The sequence below is a fragment of the Papio anubis genome, chromosome 7, assembly GCF_008728515.1.
Source record: "Papio anubis isolate 15944 chromosome 7, Panubis1.0, whole genome shotgun sequence".
In the NCBI taxonomy this organism is placed as follows: domain Eukaryota; kingdom Metazoa; phylum Chordata; class Mammalia; order Primates; family Cercopithecidae; genus Papio; species Papio anubis.
In genome coordinates, this window is record NC_044982.1 from 143,748,621 (window position 1) to 143,769,893 (window position 21,273).

The window sequence follows — 21,273 nt, forward strand, 5'->3', positions numbered from 1 at the left end:
GTGTGCAGGGCATACACGCCAGCTGAATTGTGACCCTAGAGCTTTGAAACCCCACACCTGAATGGGAGGAGATTCATGGCTGTTCTGTTTGACACAGTTACCTTCCAAGGAGTTTATATTCCACTGGGGTTGAGGGGGGAAGTCATTACTTTTTACATATTCCCATGTGACAAGCATGGGTGCCTTCCCTCTCGGCTTCTCCCCCTGAAGTTTGAAGAGAAAATCATAGACATCTGCCTGAAGCTGCTGGACAAGAGCCTGCACTTCCAGACTGACCCAGCCACAGACTGTGCCCTGCGGGGAAGCCCCGTCTACGTCAGCAGAGTGGTGTGTGCCATGGTGAGGTCCCTGGTGTGCCCGGGGAGGGGTGAAGCTGTGCAGCGGGAGCCCTGCCCACCCACAGTTGTCCCCTGCAGTGGGTGAAAGAGGGACCCTCTGGCAAAGCCATCTTGGATGAGACTGACGCCAGAATGTGGGTGACAACTTTTCTCAACCGAGCTCTGAAATAGCTGGGTGTAGGTCCTCACCTCTATGAATTCCAAATTACCTGTTTTGAGAAAGGGTGAGTGTAGTTCTGGTTTGCGAAACGGTCTTCTTGTTTCTAAATTTCCTCTTTTCTGAAGTGTTTTTTAAAGGTCTCACAGGTAGGCTCCAGCTTTGCAGGGGATGGGAGGACACGGGTAAGGGGTGGATAGGAACATAATAATAAACTAATTCACAGTGGAGCAAAAGTCAGAAGAGTCAACACCCATCCTTAGTCCTCCCCAGCAAGTCTGTAAGTCCGCAGCAAAATGCTGTTAAAGTGTCTCCTCTGTTTCTCAGGCCCATGGCTCTTCCAAGGCAGACTACACGTGACGTGTTGAGGAAATGGATGCTTCTAACACTTCTCTATATGGCTTTTCTTCAGATCAACAGCAATGATGACAATGGGGTGCTCAATGGAAACTGGAGTGAGAATTACACAGATGGTGCCAACCCTGCGGAGTGGACGGGCAGCGTGGCCATCCTGAAGCAGTGGTATGCCACAGGCTGCCAGCCTGTGCGCTATGGGCAGTGCTGGGTCTTTGCTGCTGTCATGTGCACAGGTAGGAGGTAGAAAGGACCCCATGAAAAGGTCAGAGGTATAGCAGGTCATGTATGAGCCTTCTGAACCATTCCCATCCCAGTCCCACACGGTTCACACCAAGGGACATTTCCCCCTCTGAAATGTGTCAGCCAGGCACGGTGGCTCACACCTGTAATCCCAGCACTTTGGGAGCCTGAGGCAGGTGGATCCCAAGGTCAGGAGTTCAAGACCAGCCTGGCCAAGATGGTGAAACCCCATCTCTACTAAAAATACAAAAATTAGCAGGGCACGGTGGCAGGCACCTGTAATCCCAGCTACTCGGGAGGCTGAGGCAGGAGAATTGCTTGAACCCAGGGGGCGGAGGTTGCAATGAGCCAAGATCATGCCACTGCACTGCAGCCTGGGTGACAAAAGTGAGACTCCCTATCAAAAAATAAATAAACAAAATAAAAAATAAAATGTCTCATCACGGACCTCAGACTGCACATATCTGGGCTTATGTCAGACCATGGTTCTGAAGTGACAGTCACACGTCCCAGGATGCCTGACACCCTTGCTTCTTCTGAGCTTAGGCAACCTACCAGCATATTCCTAAGAGCCTGGCTGGGAACGGTCTAGGTTCAAGACAGAAATGAGATGAGAGGCTAAGTAATTGGGAAACTACAAACTGATTAGTGTCCTTTCTGAGCACAGAGAATGGGCTCAATGAAGACGTGTACATGGAAGGGAAACATGAGTCAGGGCTGTGGTGTGGGCCATGGGGCCAGAGCAAGAGGGCAGCCCAAGCAATGACCTTGAATTTGGAGTTGTTGAGGGCCTGATAGCCTTACTCCGGTCGGAGGGTTAGGGGAAGGGAGAAAATGTGAGGTCAGCTTTTCAGATAAGGAATGGATACTACATTAGTAGAGGAAAAACTGAAAAATACATACGGGGAAAAGACGGCAAATGGAAGTTGGTTTGTGGGTGACAAGAGGAGGAGATAAGGAGGAAATCATGAGGTGGGTGATACTTGGAAATGAGTCACACACTGGAGGTGAAAGGAGGAGGCCTTCTGCCTCACCCAGGGCCAAGTGCTTGCTCCGGGTCCTCACCCTTGCCCTGCCCCACACCCAGGCCAGCTCTTGGCCTCTTGGCTTGTGCATCCTGATTAGGGTGGCAATCAGAAGGTTATTTGTTGTGTTAAGCTGGGGAGAGAGGCCAAGCAAGGTTTTCACTCACAGGACTCTTTAGGGGGATCCAGGAGTGCCAGATCTGCCCATAACTTGGTGTTTATTGGGGGCTCAGGCCTTCCGGGTGGAATTTCGTGTGTGACAAGGTTTAGTGCATTTTGTGTGCTTGTATGTACTGGGCTCATCTCTGGGCTGTTGGAAGAATGCAACTTCCCTGAAGGAAGCTCAGAGAGCCCCAGGCATCTGTCCAAGGGCACGAGGAGGCTTTGCCACCGAGAGAGAGTGACTTTGCACAGTTGATGAGAATGATCAGTAAGTCCCAAGCTTACTCCTCTGCAGCTGCAGAGCCAGCTCTTGAGTTGATTGAGTTGAGTTGGATGAGTTGAGTGCCCAGGTGTAAGAAACAAGGAATTCCACAGCTTTGAAACTCCAAGTCATGAAGATTTTGGTGAAGTGAGAGGTCTGAGTCCTTCAGGAAGCAGGCACAAGACTGACAAGTAGAGACTAGATCTTGTATAAGATAGAGAGGGAACCTTCCAGTGTGTGGAAAAGCCTAACATCTAATGGGCCAGGTATGTGTGTGTAGAAGGAGTGAGCCAGGTTTGGTCGGGTGTGGTTGTCTGGAACTGCTTGATGAGAGAAGTGGAGCCAGTGAATGGAGATTATGCAATGACAGTAGACCAATTAACATGTTTGTGAGAATCATGGCCCTTTAGTGGCCTGGAAAACAAAGGGTTGGTCAAAGTAGGTCAAACGTGGCCCGGTCACCTGTAGCTCAATCAGCACCAACCTTCCCCAAAAGAGTTACCATGTTATATATGAATAAATACAGCAGTTTGAAAAACTCATTCCTTCATCCAGCAATACTTATTGAGTCCTTATTCTACACCAGGGACTCACTGTGTTCCAAGAGCTCTTGGATATAAGATGGGTAAGACCCAGCTTCTGTCTTCAACTAAAGTTAAAATTAAAGATTTAGTCAAACTCCTTAACCTCAAACAGTTCCCAAAGCATGTTTTTTGAAAATATATATGTTATTATTTCATAGCCACAGTAACTAATGTTTACTGGGGACTTCCTTTGTGTCAGCAGACACTGTGCTAAAACCCTGATGGCCTAGGGTAGCAGAGAAGCATGTGGACTCTGGAGGCAAGATGCGTGAGGTTGCATACCAGCACTACCATTAATCGGCTGAGTAACCTTGGTCAAGTCATTTAACTTGTGCCTCGGTTTCCTCAGATGTACGGTGGGGAAAGTAATGGTACCTACCTCACAGGATTATTGAAGGGATTGAGTGACTTCATACTGGAGAGTGCTTAGAATAGTGCCCGGCTATAGTGAGTGCTCAGGAAGCATCAGTTAGGGTCATCTTGTCTGATCACCTAAATGACCTTATGAGATGGGACCTACCATCTCCATTTTTCAGAAGAGGAGATTGAGTGGCGGAGTCGGTCTCATACCCGAGTCTGGCTGGCTCTTCAAGCCATGTGCTAACTGTTTTAATTTAATGTAATGTAACTTAATTTAGGAGAGCTAAGTAATTAAACATGAGGCCAAAGTACGTAAGAAAGTGGCAGTCTTTTATTGCAAATATGCATACACTCTCAGACGAGGTTCACTGGTCCTCAGGTGTGGGGGGCCAGGGAAGTCGCGCTGGCGCTCTCGGGTGATGTTCTCCGGTCCACAAATGCGGGGGGCCGAAGAAGTCACGCCGGCTCCTGCCGGCGGTGGACTTTTATGCCTGGGAGCTGGAAGGGGAGGAGTTTGGGGCGTGTATGTAGGAGTGGCTTCTTGAATTTCGGTGTCCCCGGCTTGACGTCATTCTGCGCATGTTCAGTTGATTTGGTTCTTTTCCCGGGCGCGGGAAAATCTGTGATGAAGAACCCGGAAACAGGGACTGCTCCATCTTGTTCACCTTCCTCCATCTTGTCCCTTTTCCTTCACCCAAACAGTCCAACCTCTTATTGATTATAAGAATTTAGGGCGCCGTGGTCTGTCTGGCTGCTTCCTGCTGTTAAGGGGCGTAGTTAGGGTCTGAGGTTGGCAGTTGGGTGTAGGGATGCAGGAGCATTTGGTTGAAGGTGACTCGGGTGATCTCTTGGACCCTGGCTCGGAGAAATTTTATTAGAATGGGAGCAAGACATAACATAAGACAGAGGATTAGTATGGGAATTAGGAATGGAAGCATCTGCTGTACTACAGGCAGCAGCCATACCGGTGGTCCGGGGGTTAAGGGGGCGTTAAATTGTTGAAGCTCCTTTTTGATTTTGTTTAATGTTTTGACATTGGTGTCAACCAGGCCTGATTCATTTACATAGTAGCAACACTCCTCTCCTAGGAAAAGGCACGTTCCTCCTTTTTCAGCAGTAAGAAGATCTAATGCCCGTCTATTTTGTGCTGCTACCTGGGCCACTGAGGTGATTTGACGTTGTAAAGAGGCTAAGCTTTCAGCTGAAGCCTCTATGGCTGCCTGGACCTGAGTGGAGAGGGTCTGTGTGGATTGAATTGAGTGGGTGAGGGCCCCTGTTCCAAGTCCTGAGGCTACTAGGGACGATGCTAGGGAAACCCCAATAATTAAGGGAAGAAAAACAGCCCGCTTTTGGATGTTATTGCTGGAGCTGAGCTGGGAAGCTAGTTCAGCTAATTCTCCTTCGCTATATAGGGTTAAGCTAGGCACTAAAGATACCGGAACACAAAGGGACTGGGTGATGGAGGCATGGTTAAGAGTTTTAGATAGAGTTTGGTTACACCAAAAGTAGCCACCAACGGGGGCCGTCTGGGTCCTGCTGGGAGCTTGTGTGCGATCACACCACGAAGAGTTTGGAGTAGAATAGCAAAAAGGAAGGGTTTGACTCTGTGGATTACGGTATAATGGGACTTGAGGCAAGGATGTTGCTTGAGAAGAGCTGGTAGAGTCAGTGGTGATATTGAAAGCGGTTGGTAGTGGGACTGCCACTAAGGGAGCTTTTCCGAGTGCAGCACAAAGGAAGCAGTGGGAGAGGTTCCTTACTCCAGCAGCCTGGGTTAAGTTAAGTCCCTGGCGAATAAGTGTTAGCCATGAGAATGGGTCCTCATTGTTAGGGGAGTTTGGGGGGCTTAACAGCTTCTGTATTTTCTGTTCATGAGATTTTACAACTGAGGTTAAATTTTGTAGGGCCTGTACACTCTTAGGAGGATCTACTTGTTTACTCTTAGGGGCGGGTACTTGTTGCACGTATACTCTCTTTATTTGGAGGGTTGCGGTGGGATATGAGGACCAAGATGTTGCATATAGTCCACCTTTAACTCCCTGAGCCCACCGGGGGTCCCAGGGATCCTTAATAGTAAGAATATATCCTCCTGATGTTCTATTTCTTACAAAAGGTCGATCATTGGGGGTGCAAATGCCATTTGCACACATTAAACCTATCTCATGCATGTTGCAATAGTTGTATGGACACCCCAGGTTGGTTTCTTGCCAGTAGTTCTTACAGTTATACTCTGTTTGGTCATACAAGAAACATATGACTGGGTGGTCATAGTTGCCGACAGAACTCAGGTGAAAGTTAAGGAGGAGGGCATCTTGACAGCCCTGGGGGGAGCAATCTGCAGTACCTTGCGTTTGTGAGTGAGCCTGGTTGCCAGTAGACCAGGTTTCAGTTATAGAAAATCTCCATACAAATTTAGGATTAGTAAGGCTAGCAGGAATAATTAGGGTGAACCATAATAGTGGTAACAAAGGTGTAGAGGGTAGGTTTAACACTGCTGAAATCATAAAGGGCACCTTACCGAGCTAGGTCTTCTATGAGAGTAAAAAGTTGGGAAACCTACTGGTCAGGGGAAGGGTCGGGAAGGAAGGTTTCTAGAGGGTCTATGAGGGGAAATTCAGTTAAGTTGAGATGGAGAATAGTGAGAAAGCGGGAGAATTTCAGAAAAGCGTAGCTCATTTAATTTGTATTAAGTCTGGTTATTCTCAGACGGGTGGGTGACAGTTCAGTGGACTGCCACTGAGTCTGAGGGGGCGGGGCTCTTTTTAGTTGAGTAAGGTGGACCCAAGAACTGTGGCCTAAGAGTTTGGCTGCTGTGGAAGTGGTAAGGATTACTGTGTATGGACCTTTCCACTTAGGGGTAAGGCCTTTTGCGTGCAGGTCCTTGAGTAAAACCTGGTCGCCTGGTGAAAGGGCTGAGGGGGCTTCCGAATTTCCTTGTGTAGGGTGGGGAAGTGACCTCTCAGAATGTTGGAGCTGGGGAGGGGATGAGAGGGCAGGTTAATGGAAGCCTTGAGCTTGGTTAAGATGTCTCGTCCTAAGAGGGGGGTGGGACAGGAGGGCATGATGAGGAAAGAGTGGGCAAAATATGCATAATCCAGGCAACAGTTTAACATTGGGGTCTGGCGAGGGTTAGATGGCTTACCGTCTACCCCCACTACTGAAATAGTGGAGGGTTGGCTAGGTCCACCATAGGATGGCAAAACTGAGTAGGTAGCCCCCGTATCGATGAGAAAAGAAATTGGCTTACCCGCTACCTGTAGCGTTACCCTGGGCTCGGCGAGGGTGACTGGGGTCTCCGAGTGAGGGCACCGTCATTCGTCGTCGAGGTGTAGGAGCTGGAAGGAGCCTTCCGACCTTTGAGGAGAGGCACCACGTTGAGGCGCAGGGCCCGTCCTGACAGTGGGGCAATCAGACTTCCAATGCCCTTCCTGATGGCATACCGGACATGGCGTGGTAGGCGAGCGAGGATTTGGGCACTTACTGGCCCAATGCCCAGTTGTGCCACACTTGAAACAAGGATTGGACGGTAGACTCCCCTTTGCCTGAGGGCACTTATTAGCCCAATGCTTGGAGTCTCCACATCTGAAGCAAGCGCCCTTAGGAGACTTGCCCTGTGTCTTCCCTGCCGGCAGAGTGGGCAACGCTGGTTGGAGGGCAGCCACTAGAGCTTGTGCCTGAAGCACAGCCCTTCTTTTCTCCTTGTCTAGCTCTGCGGCCTCAGCTGTTTCTTCTCTGGAGTTAAAAACTTTAAAGGCCAATTTTACTAAGTCCTGTATGGGGGTTTGAGGCCCATCTTCAACCTTTTTTAGCTTTTTTCGAATATCTGAGGCTGACTGGGAGATAAAATAGGAGGCTAGGACAGCTGCTCCGGCTGGGGAGGTGGGATCTAGCCGAGTAAATTGGGCTAGTGCCTCTGTAAGGCGATTTAGGAAGGAAGCCGGATTCTCATCTGAGTGCTGGATAATTTCCTTTAGTTTATCAAAATTGACCACTTTGTTAGAGGCTGCCTGCATACCCGACCCAAGAGACGTTTGAACCATAATGTCTCTCCTATGAGCAGGCTGCTGTGGTTAGTAGTCCCAATCTGGTTCTATGGACGGGACAGCCATCTCTCCCTAACAGGACAGTGAGAAATCCAGTTGCGTCACCATTGATCATGTTGCCTGGCCGAGCACAGAATCGCTCTCTTTCCTCTGGAGTTTAGGGAGGGAGGACAAAATGACTATAAGTCATACCCAGGGTTAGATCATATACCTGGCATAGGTAGCCGAAACTCCTTGGAATACAGGGTGGGGTTAGCAGAGAAATGGCCGAGCCGTTTTCAATCTTGGAAAGGTCCTGTCAAGGAAAAGGGACATGGACTCTAACTGATGCAGAAGCTCAGCCTCTGGGAGGGGAGCTAACAAACTAACAGGGGAGGTTGAAACAGACTGACCAGTCGGGTAGGATTGAGGCAGGCTGACGGTGGGGTTAGGGCAGGCTGACTGGTAGAGGGCTGACTAGTGGGGGCATACCATGGTCAGTTGGAAGCGAATGTGGGGAAATGGGGAGAGGTAAGAAGGAGTGGCTGAGGGAGAGGCGGTAGGAGGAGCATAAGGGAGAAGTTTTAGTAGGTTGGGAGGGAGGTGCCCCGCCGTCGGCCTCGTCTGAGATGGAAGAAGAATCTTCCCTCTGCTTGTGGTGTGGAGGCGAGGGGCTGGGTTTTGGCACAAGACCACAGGCCATTGAACACTGGGCACAAGGTGCAGGCGCAAGTCCCAAAGCCTTGGACATAGATAATCTCCTGACCACTTTCCAAGCCTTTGGCAGAAATTAGAAGATCTGTGGAATATTTATGATCAGAAGTGTGCCATGTGGTGGCCATTGAGATTGGTTGTCTAATTTATACTCTGGCCATGCCACAGTGGAAGAGAGAAATTAGCGCTTTAGTTTAAATCTTGGGCTAAATGCAAAGGCTTCCAAGTTTTGGAGGAGACACCCTAAAGGGGGTGTTCCTAGGGATTTTAGTTGTGAAATTGTTGTTTAACCACCAAGTAAAACCGACCTCACGCAGTGGCAAAGCGTCCTTTGCGCTGCTGGGAACCGAGGCTCCTGGGCCACCTAACGGAGGTGAGGACTTCAGGAGCCCGGGGCGTCTCCGGGTTGAGGCACCACCTCCACAGGGTAGCTCGTCCTTGGTAGCGACTCTAGGCCAGGACACGAAGCGGGCTTGGAGATAGTTGTTAACAAAGGGAGTACTCACCGAAGAAGAAATTCTCAGGCGGCACCAGTGGAAAGCGGAACACTTGTTGTTGGTGGCTGGTTGGGTTGGGAGCGGTTGGCTGGGAGGAGGTTCCTCAGACCCCAGGGGATGTTGAAGGGTGTCCTCCCAGGTGGGGTTTCCGGCACCAACTGTTTTAATTTAATGTAATGTAACTTAATTTAGAAACTAAGTAATTAAACATGAGGCCAAAGAATGCATTAAGAAAGTGGCAGTCTTTTATTGCAAATATGCATACACTCTCAGGCGAGGTTCACTGGTCCTCAGGTGTGGGGGCCAGGAAGTGGCTCGGGTGATGTTCTCGGTCCACAAATCTGAGGGGCAGAAGTCCACGCCCGGCCCTACCCGGCCCGAGTGGACTTTATGCTTACAGGAGCTGGAAGGGGGAGGAAGTTTGGGGCGTGTGTGTATGTAGGAGTGGCTTCTTGAATTTCGGTGTCCCCGGCAGCGTCATTCTGCATGTTCAGTTGATTTGGTTCTTTTCGAGTGGCGGGAAAATCTGTGATGAAGAACCCGGAAACAGGGACTGCTCCATCGCGATTCACCTTCCTCCATCTTGTCCGCTTTCCTTCTCCAAACACTAACCATCAGGCCTTACTCATGAGCGGCCCCGCTGTAGCTGCCATTAATCCAGCACTAAGTCCGCAGGAACACTGGGCGCTTCTGCTTTACTAATCTGACCTCCACCTGCAAAGTCAGCATCATTATAGCCGTTTTCACAGATGAGGAAGCAGGCTTAAAGACCTGGGGACTCTGGTCTGACTCAGATGTGCATCTCACATCTGACCCTGCCTCCCCGGGTGGCCTTTCTACGTGTTGACACATTGACTTCAACTTCCCATAGAAAAACCACAAAAGGAGGCTTTGTATGCATCAAAGATGAGGTTATAATTTTTGGGGATGTGCTGTGTCCTTGGCATCCATTTAGTTGCCTGTTACTTGAGAATTTTAGAGAACTCCCTGGCCTACCCTTCCTGTACCCAGGGCCGGGCACCCTAGAGCTCTAGGCTCTCAGGCTCTTCCCGTTCTGGCCGTTCACTCTCTGACAAAGTTAGAACCCTCAGCCCTTGGCTGAGGTCTGGGAAGTAGCCTGCATGCCTTGCACGATAGCAAGAGAACAGAGGGAACAGTGATGTTTTGTTACCTGAAAACTCCCCAAAAACCAGGTGTGAAAAAGCCACCTAGTGTATAATTTCATACGTATGAAATGTCCAGAGCAGGCAAATTCATAGAGATAGAAAGTAGAGTGTGGTTGCTTAGGGCTGGGAGGAGGGGATAGTTGGGAGTGACTGCTAATGTAATGAGGTTTCCTTCTGAGGTGAAAATGTTTTGGAGTTAGACAGTAGAGATTGTTGCACAACCTGTGACTATATTACAAACCACTGAACTGTACACTTTACAAGGGTGAATTTTACGGCATGCAAATTGTATCTCAAGAAAGTTGTTTGAGAAGAAGCCAGGCATCCTGGGATATGCCTGGTCTATTCTCGCCCATAACTGCGTGGGTTTGGAAGTGGGGTAGGGGAGAGCAATGACTTGGGCTGAGGGTTGGGAGGTACTAATGTATGACTGTAAGCGGATGTACAGCACCATCCCTCTTCTGTAAAATAGGGTCCAAGGTCCCAGGGGCTGTAAGGGGAAGGGGAGGTGGGAAAGGGTGTGGGAGATGGGAGGCTGCCTGGTTGGGACTGTGACTGGGCCCTCCTCTTAAACTAAAGCAACCCAACTTGCATGTCTTTGATATATCAAATCCTCACTTATGATAGGCTTGCATATAGGGTCCTCTGCTTAATGCTTTTTTGAAAACCCCTGAGCTAGATATTATCTAAGATTTTTCTAACTCAATTATGTAGGGGCCTTTATAAAGTATCTCATCTTCATTTCAACACAGTAACTCTTGTTCTTATTGTTTTTACCCTTACATCTTAAAGAAGGAACCGCAGCCAAGGCCCTGGTGCATTATTTTACCGCAACCTTTTCTTAGATCCCAGTTCAAACTCTTTTGTGCAATGCCCTGGACTAAACACAAACCTGCCTTATTTTCCATTGATTTCCATTGACATAAGATAGCATGGAATGTTCCCTCGTAAGGTTGTTGACTAATACATGGAGACTAGATAGAAAGATGTCTGGCACATAGTTTTATCTAAATGTTAGCTATTATAATTAGTCTGGTACTGTTTTAATCTCTGCCTCTTGGGCTCCAGGGGTTTGGCGGGGTCTTATTCAAAAGTTGTTTCAGCCTGGCACGGTGGCTCACGCCTGTAATCCCAGCCCTTTGGGAGGCCGAAGTGGGTGGATCGCAAGGTCAGGAGATCGAGACCAACTTGGCTAACACGGTGAAACCCTGTCTCTACTAAAAATACAAAAAATTAGCCAGGCGTGGTGGCGGGCGCCTGTAGTCCCAGCTACTCGGGAGGCTGAGGCAGGAGAATGGCGTGAACCCGGGAGGCGGAGCTTGTAGTGAGCCAAGATCACACCACTGTACTCTAGCCTGGGCAACAGAGCCAGACTCTGTCTCAAAAATAAAAATAAAAATAAATAAATAAGTTGTTTCTAGCTATCCCTGAAACTTCAGTTCCCCTCTCTCCTACTTTTTTCCCCTTTTATTTCCTTTCTTCCTTGGAACGTTTAGAGTTAACTATATTCCTCATTTCATGGCACTTACCATAATTGGTCTGCTCAGGCCCCTCTTTGTAAAAGGCCCTTCTTATTAAAATTAATTAATTAATTTCCCCCTTTTTTCTCATAGCCCACTTCTATTCGCCTCTCTGCATGATAGGGAAACATTTTCATGTGTTTAATATGTAGCACTGTAGTTGGATGTGTTTTCACAAAAGAACATATTATTATCTTTGTGCAGTATTTAATTCAGTATGGTGCTGGTTTCATGTATTGTATTTGTCTTTTATATACATATGTATATAGTTTTACTTTTATTTATTTTTTCAGGCCAGTGTATTTTTTATCTGACTGAGTCTTTTTTTTTACCTCCCATTTCTCTTCTCGTTATGTTCTTGTTTTTCTATAACTCCTCTCGAGCACTTTGAGCATATTTATAATATATAAAATAGCTCTTTGAGGTCCTTGTCTCCTTTTTTTTGAGATCAGCTTTTTAAACAATAATTTCAACTTTAATTTTAGATTCAGGGGGCACCTGTGCAGGTTTGTTATGTGGGTATATTACATGATGCTGAGGTGTGGAGTATGAATGATTCATCACTTTGTGCTAATTTCATGATCTCTGGCATTTCTGAATCTGGTTCTATTGATTAATTTTTTTTACAGGCTATATGGGTCATATTTTCCTGTTTCTTTGCATGCTTACCCATTTTTTATTGTGTTATGCTGTTAAGAACTGAATTTTGTTTTATTCCTTTAAAGGACTTTGTGTGGTACAGCAATAATAAATTCCTTGCAGATTAATTTGAGCCTTTGAAGGTTTTTTTGCTTTTTGTTTTTTGTTTTTTGTTTTTGAGACAGAGTCTCTCTGTTGTCGCCCAGGCTGGAGTGCAGTGGCGCACTCTCGGCTCACTGCAAACTCCGACTCCCGGGTTCAAGCTATTCTCCTGCCTCAGCCTCCTGAGTAGCTGGGACTACAGATGCCCATCACCATGCCTAGCTAATTTTTGTACTTTTAGTTGAGGCAGGGTTTCACCATGTTGACCAGGCTGGTCTCGAACTCCTTGAGGTTTGCTTTTAAGCTTTGTCTTAATGGCTCCAGAGCAGTCTTTACCCTAAGCTTAATTTAGCCCCACTACTAAGTCATGCCTCTTCTGAAGACTCTTATCAAATGCCCAATGTATTATGTGGCCTCTCCGCTCTATTGCTTTATCTGGCCTCCTGGAATTTCATCCCCATGCTTGCACAGATCACCACTCAGCCAAAGACTTGAAAGACCCCTCTGCAGATCTCTGGAATACTCTCTCTGTTCAGCTCTCTCCCCTGCATACACTCCACCCTGCAAATTTCAGCCCTCTAGGCTTCCCGCAATTGTGATCTCATCTCGTTAACTCGATAAGACTGCTGAGTTCTTTTTGGGCTTCCCGTGCCTGTGTGGTGGCCTGGACGCTGCTCTGGAAAGTCCCTCAATTGCGATTTGTCTATTATTGTCCTCATGATCATACTAGAAGTATGTATTTTGAGAAGGAAGACAACAAAAGTAGTGCTTCCTGTTCACATAATATCAGGGGTACCTGCCGTCGATACGACTTATCACGGTTGACATTGACCTTGATGCCTGGCTGAGATGGTTCAGTCTTTGCCAGCATGAAGTGGTGGGGGCAAGGCTACAGTTTGTGTCTGTACAGTCAGTTTGTCCAAACCAGGATCTAATGAGGAACCAAACATCGCACCTGGTTGCAATGTCCTCTGTGTCTCCTTTAATATCAAAGAGATACTTTAATTCAATATGTGACTTGGTTGAAGACACTGAGGCAGTTGTCCTGCACAACTCTACCTTTCAGACTTACCTGAGGGCTTCACTGTGTTGTTGGTCATCTTATGCCTCTGTTCTTTGTATTTTGCAACTGGAAGTTAGATACAAAATATTAATATTAAACATTTGGACTAGAGGCCTTTTAAAGCAGTCTTCTGATTGTCCATCCCCGCATAAGCAGCTGACATTTTTGTCTTTTCTCTACTGGTCCAGGAGACTGACTTGTGTGAGGATGGAGGGAGTGATTGTACTGCTCACTGTGAAGGGGACTTTTTTGCCATTTAAGACCCTCCCCCCGCCACACACACCCAGATAACCCTTACAAATGTGCCACAGAGCCACAGAGCAGGTCTCACAACTCCATGGTAACTGCCCACTGCCACCTTCTGCGCTGCCATTTTCAGCTAATACATGACCCAGGTCCTACATGCTGCGCTTTGCTCCTTCAAGGTTGATATCCTTGTTTCCATGTCCTATTTCTCTGCAAACAGTGCTCATTTGTACTTCTTGAGTAACAGGTTATTGCACTTTGATGACTAGGGTTCAGTTCTTAATTGCCTCCAACCCCTTATCAAAAAATAATTTTGGTAGGGCCTTGTCTTAGTGCAGGCTAGAAGACCGGAGATTATCGTGGAAAACAGATGGTATACCTTTGCATACTTAAGGTACTGTTAAGGAAACAAATAAGATTTCATTTCCTTCCCATTACAGGTGAGAGAGAGAACAGTTCAAATATGATCTAGTGATAGCAAATCTGAAAGACCAAAGCAATATGATCATCTTGGTTATAAGGGACGATTAAAGGCATGGGATAAAGAGCAGAAAGTGATATATTTATCATTTGGAAGCTTAATGCATTCAGGGAGAAACTAAAAGGTGATAAAAGTCATCACATTTACACTCAATTACTTGGGCTCTATGAGCTTAAGTTTTGGCCACATTTCTCAATAAAAGCCGTGGGATTGTGGCAGTAAAGCTAACTGAATGCATTTCAATAAACTGAACTCTAACTTTCCACTGAATTTTTCTTGTAAAATTAGGGCCACATTTCCACATGGGAGCAAAAAGAACTTTACAGCCAATCCTGAAACATACTAGATATTTTATTTTATTTTAGACAGGATCTCACTCTGTCACCCGGGCTGGAGCACCCAGGCTGCAGTGCAGTGGTGCCATTATGGCTCACTGCAGCCTCAACTTCCTGAGCTCAAGCAATCCTCCTGCCTCAGCCTCCTGAGTAGCTGGGACCACAGCGCCATCATACCCAGCTATGTTTTTTTATTTTTATAGAGGTGAGGTCTCACTACGTTGCCCAGGCTGGTCTCGAACTCCTGGGCTCAAGCGATCCTCCCTCTTTGGCCTCTCCAAGTGCTGGGATTACCAGCCTAAGCCACTGTGCCTGGCCCCATCCTCATCATTTTAATACACCATTAGGACATGGTCCACTACCAGTCAAGTGGAGTTATCTTCCCTGAAGGCAGGAATGTCTTTCATTATTGTATCCTCTTCATCTAATTGACTACCTGGTCTCATCACTTATCACTGAATGACTACTAAATGGCTGAATGAAGAAATGTAATTGCTGATGCTGAGAATGCAGAGTGATATACCTTGATAACTCTGTGGCCCCTTCCCAACTCTGAGATCTCATTCACCTTTGCCCACTTGTCACTGCATCAGTGCATGTGCATGTAGTGTATGCATGTCCATAAGCACAGATTCCCCACGTGGGTTTCTCTTTTACGAGGGACTCAGGGACTCAGAGCCCTCAAAATCATCAGTGACAGGTCACCTAAATCTCACGTCAAGCTGTGAGTCATCAGGACTGAGAGTCTGCAGGAACAGGTTAAAGGTGCCTTACTTTAACAGGAATATAATGAGCACCTACCCTGTGCCCAGCCTTGTACTAGGAATGTAGAAATGCAAGAAAAGTCTTATATGAGCTCAACTCTAGGGGGATGTGTAATTTGGCAGACAAGATAAGACAGACACATTAAATTACAGACAGCCAAATCCAGTGCTGAAATGTGTGACACAGGTGATCAGGGTTATGTGAGGGCACGAGAAGGGATGAGTGTGGTGTGGAGTCATTGGTGAAAACTTCACAGAGGAAGGTGCATTGAGACTGAGGTGTGGCTGGGATGTCCAGTGGAGTTGCAGTGTTGTGGCCTGCAGTTAAAAGCATGAGAGGCTTTGAGATCAGAGAAACGTGGGTTTATGTCCTGCCCTGGCTTTTCTCTTTCTGCCATGTGACCTTACCTCTCTAAGCTCCAGGTGTCTCATCTTTAAAGTTGGGATAATCATATGGGCATGAAGAGAACTAAGGGAGATAATCCCCGCGCTGTGCTTGGCACCATTTCTGGTACCTATGATGATGATGTCCTTGACTAGAAAGGCTGGAAGACAGTAAGTTCAGTGAGGGATGTGTTCAGTGACAGCAAGGTCTCCAGACAGGCTCAAGATTCAAATTCAAGAGTCCTGGGCACACAAGTGGGAGAGAAAGCCATAGTCGGGATGAGCTCTTTGTAGGAGGACAGAACCAGAAGGACAGAGGGAGCAAGGCCCCTGGAAACATGCGTGTGCACAGCTTCTGCTGCACAGATCTGAGTGCCTTGAAGCTGATGCCTTCGCTTCACCCCCTATGTAAGAAACCATTCTTGCCCCTCTGTAACTTCATTCTGTTCTACTGTGACAATCTGCTCCCCATCCAAGTCCTCTCACAAGCCATGATGAGCAAAGGGTGAGACTGGATCAGTGCAAATCCATCACCACTCAAAGCTTATGCTCTACGGACAGTTGAGCTTGGTACCCAAAGCATCACACGGCCATTAGGATAGTGGTGTGTTGAACTCAGAAATCACCAGAACAGGCAAAAGATTCACAAGACACCATCCATCCATCCATCCATCCATCCATCCATCCATCCATCCAGCAAAGATGCAGCAAGATGCAAAATGGGCCTTGCCCTGTATTATTAATAGCTGAGTAATGAGAAAGATGAATAACACACAATCCCTGCCCTTAGGAAGACAGACTTGTAAACAGTTCATCACAAGCCTCGTACTCTGGTCTCAGAGAACTTCAAAGTGCTTCAGGATCGGTTGCTTGTGTTAGGGTAGGACAGTGCTCATCAAGTCATGTTTAGCAGGAGTTGACACCACTACTGACCCTTCAGGTGGCCACTCATGAACTCGTCCATCCGGGTGAAGGGCAGGGGGAGGCTTGCTCCCTGCTCTGCCTCCCTGCCCTCCTCCTTGGCACATTTTCTTGTTACTGTGAGCATCATCCACCCTCCTGACTGTACTTTTAGCATAAATGTGCCTCTGCAATGCTGCTCTCTTGTCTCCCTGCTGTCTCAGGGTCCTTCAGTGACAGCTTTTCAACCTTCAGCCTCACCTCTGCAGCCGTCCTGTGTCACCTCCACCTACAACCCACTTAGTCAGCTCTACCCACTGCCTGCCCTAGTTCTTCAGCCCTGTTCAGACCTGCCACGCGAGCTCAAGGCTCCCTTTGGGCTTCTCCCCTCCCTTTTCTGGTCCCATCCAGAGGCCTGTCGCCACCCTGGCCTGGAGAGGCTCTGTGTCAAAGTGCAGAATAAGAAGAGGGTGAGCTAAAATCTGTATGCAATTAAATGTTTAAACTAAAAATTGTAAGTTTTTATGAAATGACAGTAGTGTGTGTGAAGAACCCTTAGAAATAACCATATTTTTGACTCGGTCATTTTACCCCTTAGAATATGTCCCAGAGGAAGGGAGATGTTGATCTACAAAGGTATTTATCACAGTATTTACAACAGGGGGAAAACTGAAAACCAACTAAATGTTTCAAAGTAATCACCACTAAAATCTTGCTTTGGGCAAATATTTGATAATAGAGGAAAATGCTTGGGATATAAAATTAGGTGGAAACACTAAGATGCTGAACTGTATGCATACTACTGAGAGCTGGACTCGGTATTGACTGCAAGCTTAGCAGTGAAACCAGGATGTTAGTGGTAGCTCTGCCTCTTCTTAGCTGTGTGACCTTGGTCAAGGTAGCAAGCTTTCTTAGCCTCTGATTCTCTGTCTTCAAAATGGAGATAATAATAGTAGTGGTCATATAGCGTTGTCTTGAGGATAATGTGTGTGAAGCATTTAGCACTATGCCCAGCTGGTAGATACTATTATTGTCATTATTAAATTGAGTGGGCTGTCATTGCTGGACATGAAGGGACAGGGATCCCCACAGCATTTCATGGTGGGATTTTCTTGTACTTAAAAGAGCACAGAAGCCAGACGCAATGGCTCACGCCTGTAATCCCAGCACTTTGGGAGGCCGAGGCAGGCAGATAACTTGAGGTCAGGAGTTCGAGACCAGCCTGGCCAACATGGTGAAACCCCATCTCTACTAAAAAAAATAAAAATAAAAATAAAAATAAATTAGCCGGGTGTGGTGGTGTGCACCTGTAATCCCAGCTACTCAGGGAGCCGAGGCAGGAGAATCACTTGAACCCGGGAGGCGGAGGTTGCAGTGAGCCGAGATTCCCTGGGGAACTAGGGCTGGAGTGTGATTTTTTGACTTCAAAAAAAAAAAAAGCACAGAATGGAAATACGGCAGAGGATAAAGAAAGGGAGTTGGCTGGCAAACAGAATGCATGGCCCCCAGGAATAAAGACAGCACTCTGCCTTCTTTCAATAATGTCTCTACGAGGTAGAAACTCTCACTCTTCTAAGCTCTTGTTACGTGGTTTTCTTTCCTTGTTGGCTTGATCTGTGATGCTTTCCTAGAGAGGCTTCCAAGATCATACACCCAGGAAAAATCATACGGAATGTTTTGCTTGAGAATCTGATGGTCTCGAGCAATCATCCTAATCACAGAAAGGAATAGAATTCCAGCTGTGGCTTGAAGATGGAGATTCAGGGCCAGAAGAGAAGTGCAGTTGAGTCGGGCCTCTGAGTTTTGCCAAAGGAAAGGCATGCCTGTCGCACTCTCGTGGCGTAAGCAGATCTCACAGCTTGCTAGACTTCATTGGCTCAGGCAGTGCCTGTCTGAGCAGTCAGCATCCCGACCTTTGCATAGAATCTCTCCCATGAGCTCCAGAAGTGGGGAGGGAAGTTGGAAATATCACTATTCCAGTGTTCCAAACAGCTCCAGCACGGTCCTGCAGATGACGGATGGAAGATTTCTCCAGGTCCAGGCCCCAAAGTCCAGGAATACACAGGTCTGGAATCTACAGCTCACAGGTGACTTTTTTCTGCCCTTTTGCAGTGATGAGGTGCCTGGGGATCCCCACCCGTGTGATCACCAACTTCGACTCTGGCCACGACACAGATGGAAACCTGATCATAGACGAGTATTATGACAACACGGGCCGGATTTTGGGGAATAAGAAGAAGGATACTATCTGGTGAGAAATAACCTCTCAACCTATTTCTAGGGCCACACATCAGAGCCAAGCCCCATGGCAGGAGGAAGGGCAGGACGATGTCCGTGAGTCTGCTCCCTCCCCTTCACCTCCTCCACCCCGCCCCCCGCAACGCCAAGGCTGCCCCCACACCTCTTGCCAATCTTCAGCTGGGAGACAGCTGAACAAAGCCCATTTGGGGTTTAGAAGTCTCACATCATAAGAACGTTCTGCTCCGGGTTGAGGTTTTCATCTTTGTCACCTCCTTCACAGAACCTCCTGGTTCTGTGGGGCCTGGAGAAAATTTCCTCACTGCCCTCTGAAGGTTTGTTTGAACAAAAGAAAAAATCAACTCACAAAATCAGATCAATAGGAGAAAAGGCATACACATTTATTAACGTATACACAGGAGCCTTCAGAATGAAGACCCAAAGATACAGGGGAAATTGTCCATCTTTATGCTTAATCTAACAGAGTATGGACAGCCACGTAGAAATATGCTTGGACAAATGGTATGACCTAATGCTAATAGACTGAGCGGGGAAACCCGCCCTGTCTGTCTACATTCTGCTTGGCCTCTCTGAGCGTGAGTTCCTTCCTTCCCAACATGGGGCAGAACCCTCTCTAGAATGAGGGTCTTTTGACCTACAGTCAAACAAGGTAGGTCAGATAAAATTTTTATGGCCAATTCTTATACACAAAGGCAGAGGGAAAGCCAGGGTAATATTTTTAGGTTTTAAGACTGCCTTTGGGGAAAAGGGGTTCTGGTTTCCATGACCTTCCCACCTTGGGGAAGAGAGATTTTAATTTCTATGGTTAGCCATGGGGGTAAATGAGACTGAGAGACAGGAAGACAGGAAGACAGGAAAAGGTCCAAAAAAAACACTTCTGCTTCTGAGCCCTTCATTTTGGAGTATTGTTTCCTGAGTGCCAACAGTTCTGACCACAGGACGGCCTTACCTCCTAATACAAAGACGGCAACTGCCTCTGTGAGTCAGCAACACACACAAAGGGGCCACGAAGACTGTTTGATGAGACAGTGAAGGATTTTTAACTTCAGTGGACTCTGGAAGCCTTCACTTTCTGTTCACAAGCTGAGTCCACAGAGGGAAACTCTTTTCTGGGAGGCAAACAGAGGTCCACGAGAGGAAGACCTGTCACTAATTAGTCATTTTTTTGAGCCAGGGTCTGGCTTTGCTGCCCAGGCTGGAGCGCAGTGGTCTGATCGAGGTCAATGCGGCCTTGATCTCCCAGGCTCCACCTCAGTCTCCCAAGTAGCTGGGACTATAGGCACACGCCACGATGCCTAGTTAATTTTTTTTTTTTTAATGAGACAAGGTCTTCCTTTATTGCCCAAGTTAATCTTGAACTCCTGAGCTCAAGCAATCCTGTCACTTCAGACTCCCAAACTACTAAGATTACCGGCATGAGCCATCGTGCCTGGCTATCCACAGAGGTTTCAAGCCCTGTGTGTGCTAAGTCTCTCTTTCTATCCAACAGTTCATTTGCTCATCCATCCCTTGCCTTGTTCTAGAAAGACCAAGCAGTACAACGTCTCCCTTGGCTTTGTTTGGCACAGGAACTTCCATGTCTGGAATGAGTGCTGGATGGCCCGGAAGGATCTGCCCCCTGGATATGGAGGCTGGCAGGTGCTGGACGCCACACCTCAGGAGATGAGCAACGGTGAGGCTCTCCAGAAGAAAGGCAGGACCCGCTCCCATGGGAAGTGCCCCACCCCTGCCCAGCCCTGCAACAAACGGCCCACCGAGGCTCCCCTGTTCTCCTTCAGGCGTCTACTGCTGCGGCCCTGCCTCTGTCAGAGCCATCAAAGAAGGAGAAGTGGACCTGAACTACGATACGCCCTTTGTGTTTTCGATGGTGAATGCTGACTGCATGTCCTGGCTCGTCCAGGGAGGGAAGGAGCAGAAACTTCACCAGGACACGAGTTCTGTTGGCAATTTTATCAGCACAAAGAGCATCCAGAGTGATGAGCGGGCTGACATCACAGAGAACTACAAGTACGAAGAAGGTAAGTAAGTAAGCCAGCCCTACTCACAGCCCCAGTCCTGCAGACACCTTCCCCCACCCCGGGGAGCCAGAGAGCATCTGAGAGGCAGGACCCAGCCCCACGGTCGCCTCAGCCGTTCAGTTTTGAGGCCCTAGTTGGGGTGGCCCCACGGCCTCACTTCTTCGTCACACCCCCACCCCACATCCTGCAGGCCAGCGAGCTCCCGCCACAAGGCACTCGCATGGACTGTGGAGCCCAAACAGAATATGAATCCTTCACCCCTGCTTCCCGCCCCAAAATCAGCCTCCCACTGAAGACGGCAGGGAATTTAGTAAACACTATGCCATTCATTTATTTTATTTAGGGTATTGTTTAATTCATTGTGTTTCACTGAGTCTTTGGAGGACAGGCTGAGGCGAGCCCAGATGTTCACTCCCACCCTCCTCCCTGCGGGGCTGGCAGGACCAGAGGCTGACTCTGAGGTGACAGCCCTGGCAGCAGGGCCACAGGGAGGCTGTGTTAATCCGGTATAGATGAATGCCTGGGGAAACTGAGAAACGCCAGCCACTACGTTCAACTACCAGGGAACCAGGCAAAAATATCCAGTCCATGGGGGCCAGAGGCAGGGTGAGGGCCAGAGGCGGGGTGAGGGCCAGAGGCGTGATCTGGCTGGGGAGGATCTGAGCAGGCGCAAGGCAG

At 47.8% G+C, this 21,273-nt stretch overlaps 1 protein-coding gene across 1 annotated transcript in view; it reads left to right on the plus strand.

Moving 5' to 3' along the window:
- Positions 1–21,273, plus strand: part of TGM5 (transglutaminase 5) — a 39,829-nt gene that overhangs the window by 12,931 nt on the left and 5,625 nt on the right. The window contains exons 5-9 of the mRNA XM_031668989.1: positions 211–339; positions 908–1,085; positions 18,431–18,569; positions 20,146–20,249; positions 20,356–20,595. Coding sequence (XP_031524849.1) covers positions 211–339; positions 908–1,085; positions 18,431–18,569; positions 20,146–20,249; positions 20,356–20,595 — 790 coding nt within the window. The remainder of the gene's footprint in view (positions 1–210; positions 340–907; positions 1,086–18,430; positions 18,570–20,145; positions 20,250–20,355; positions 20,596–21,273) is intronic.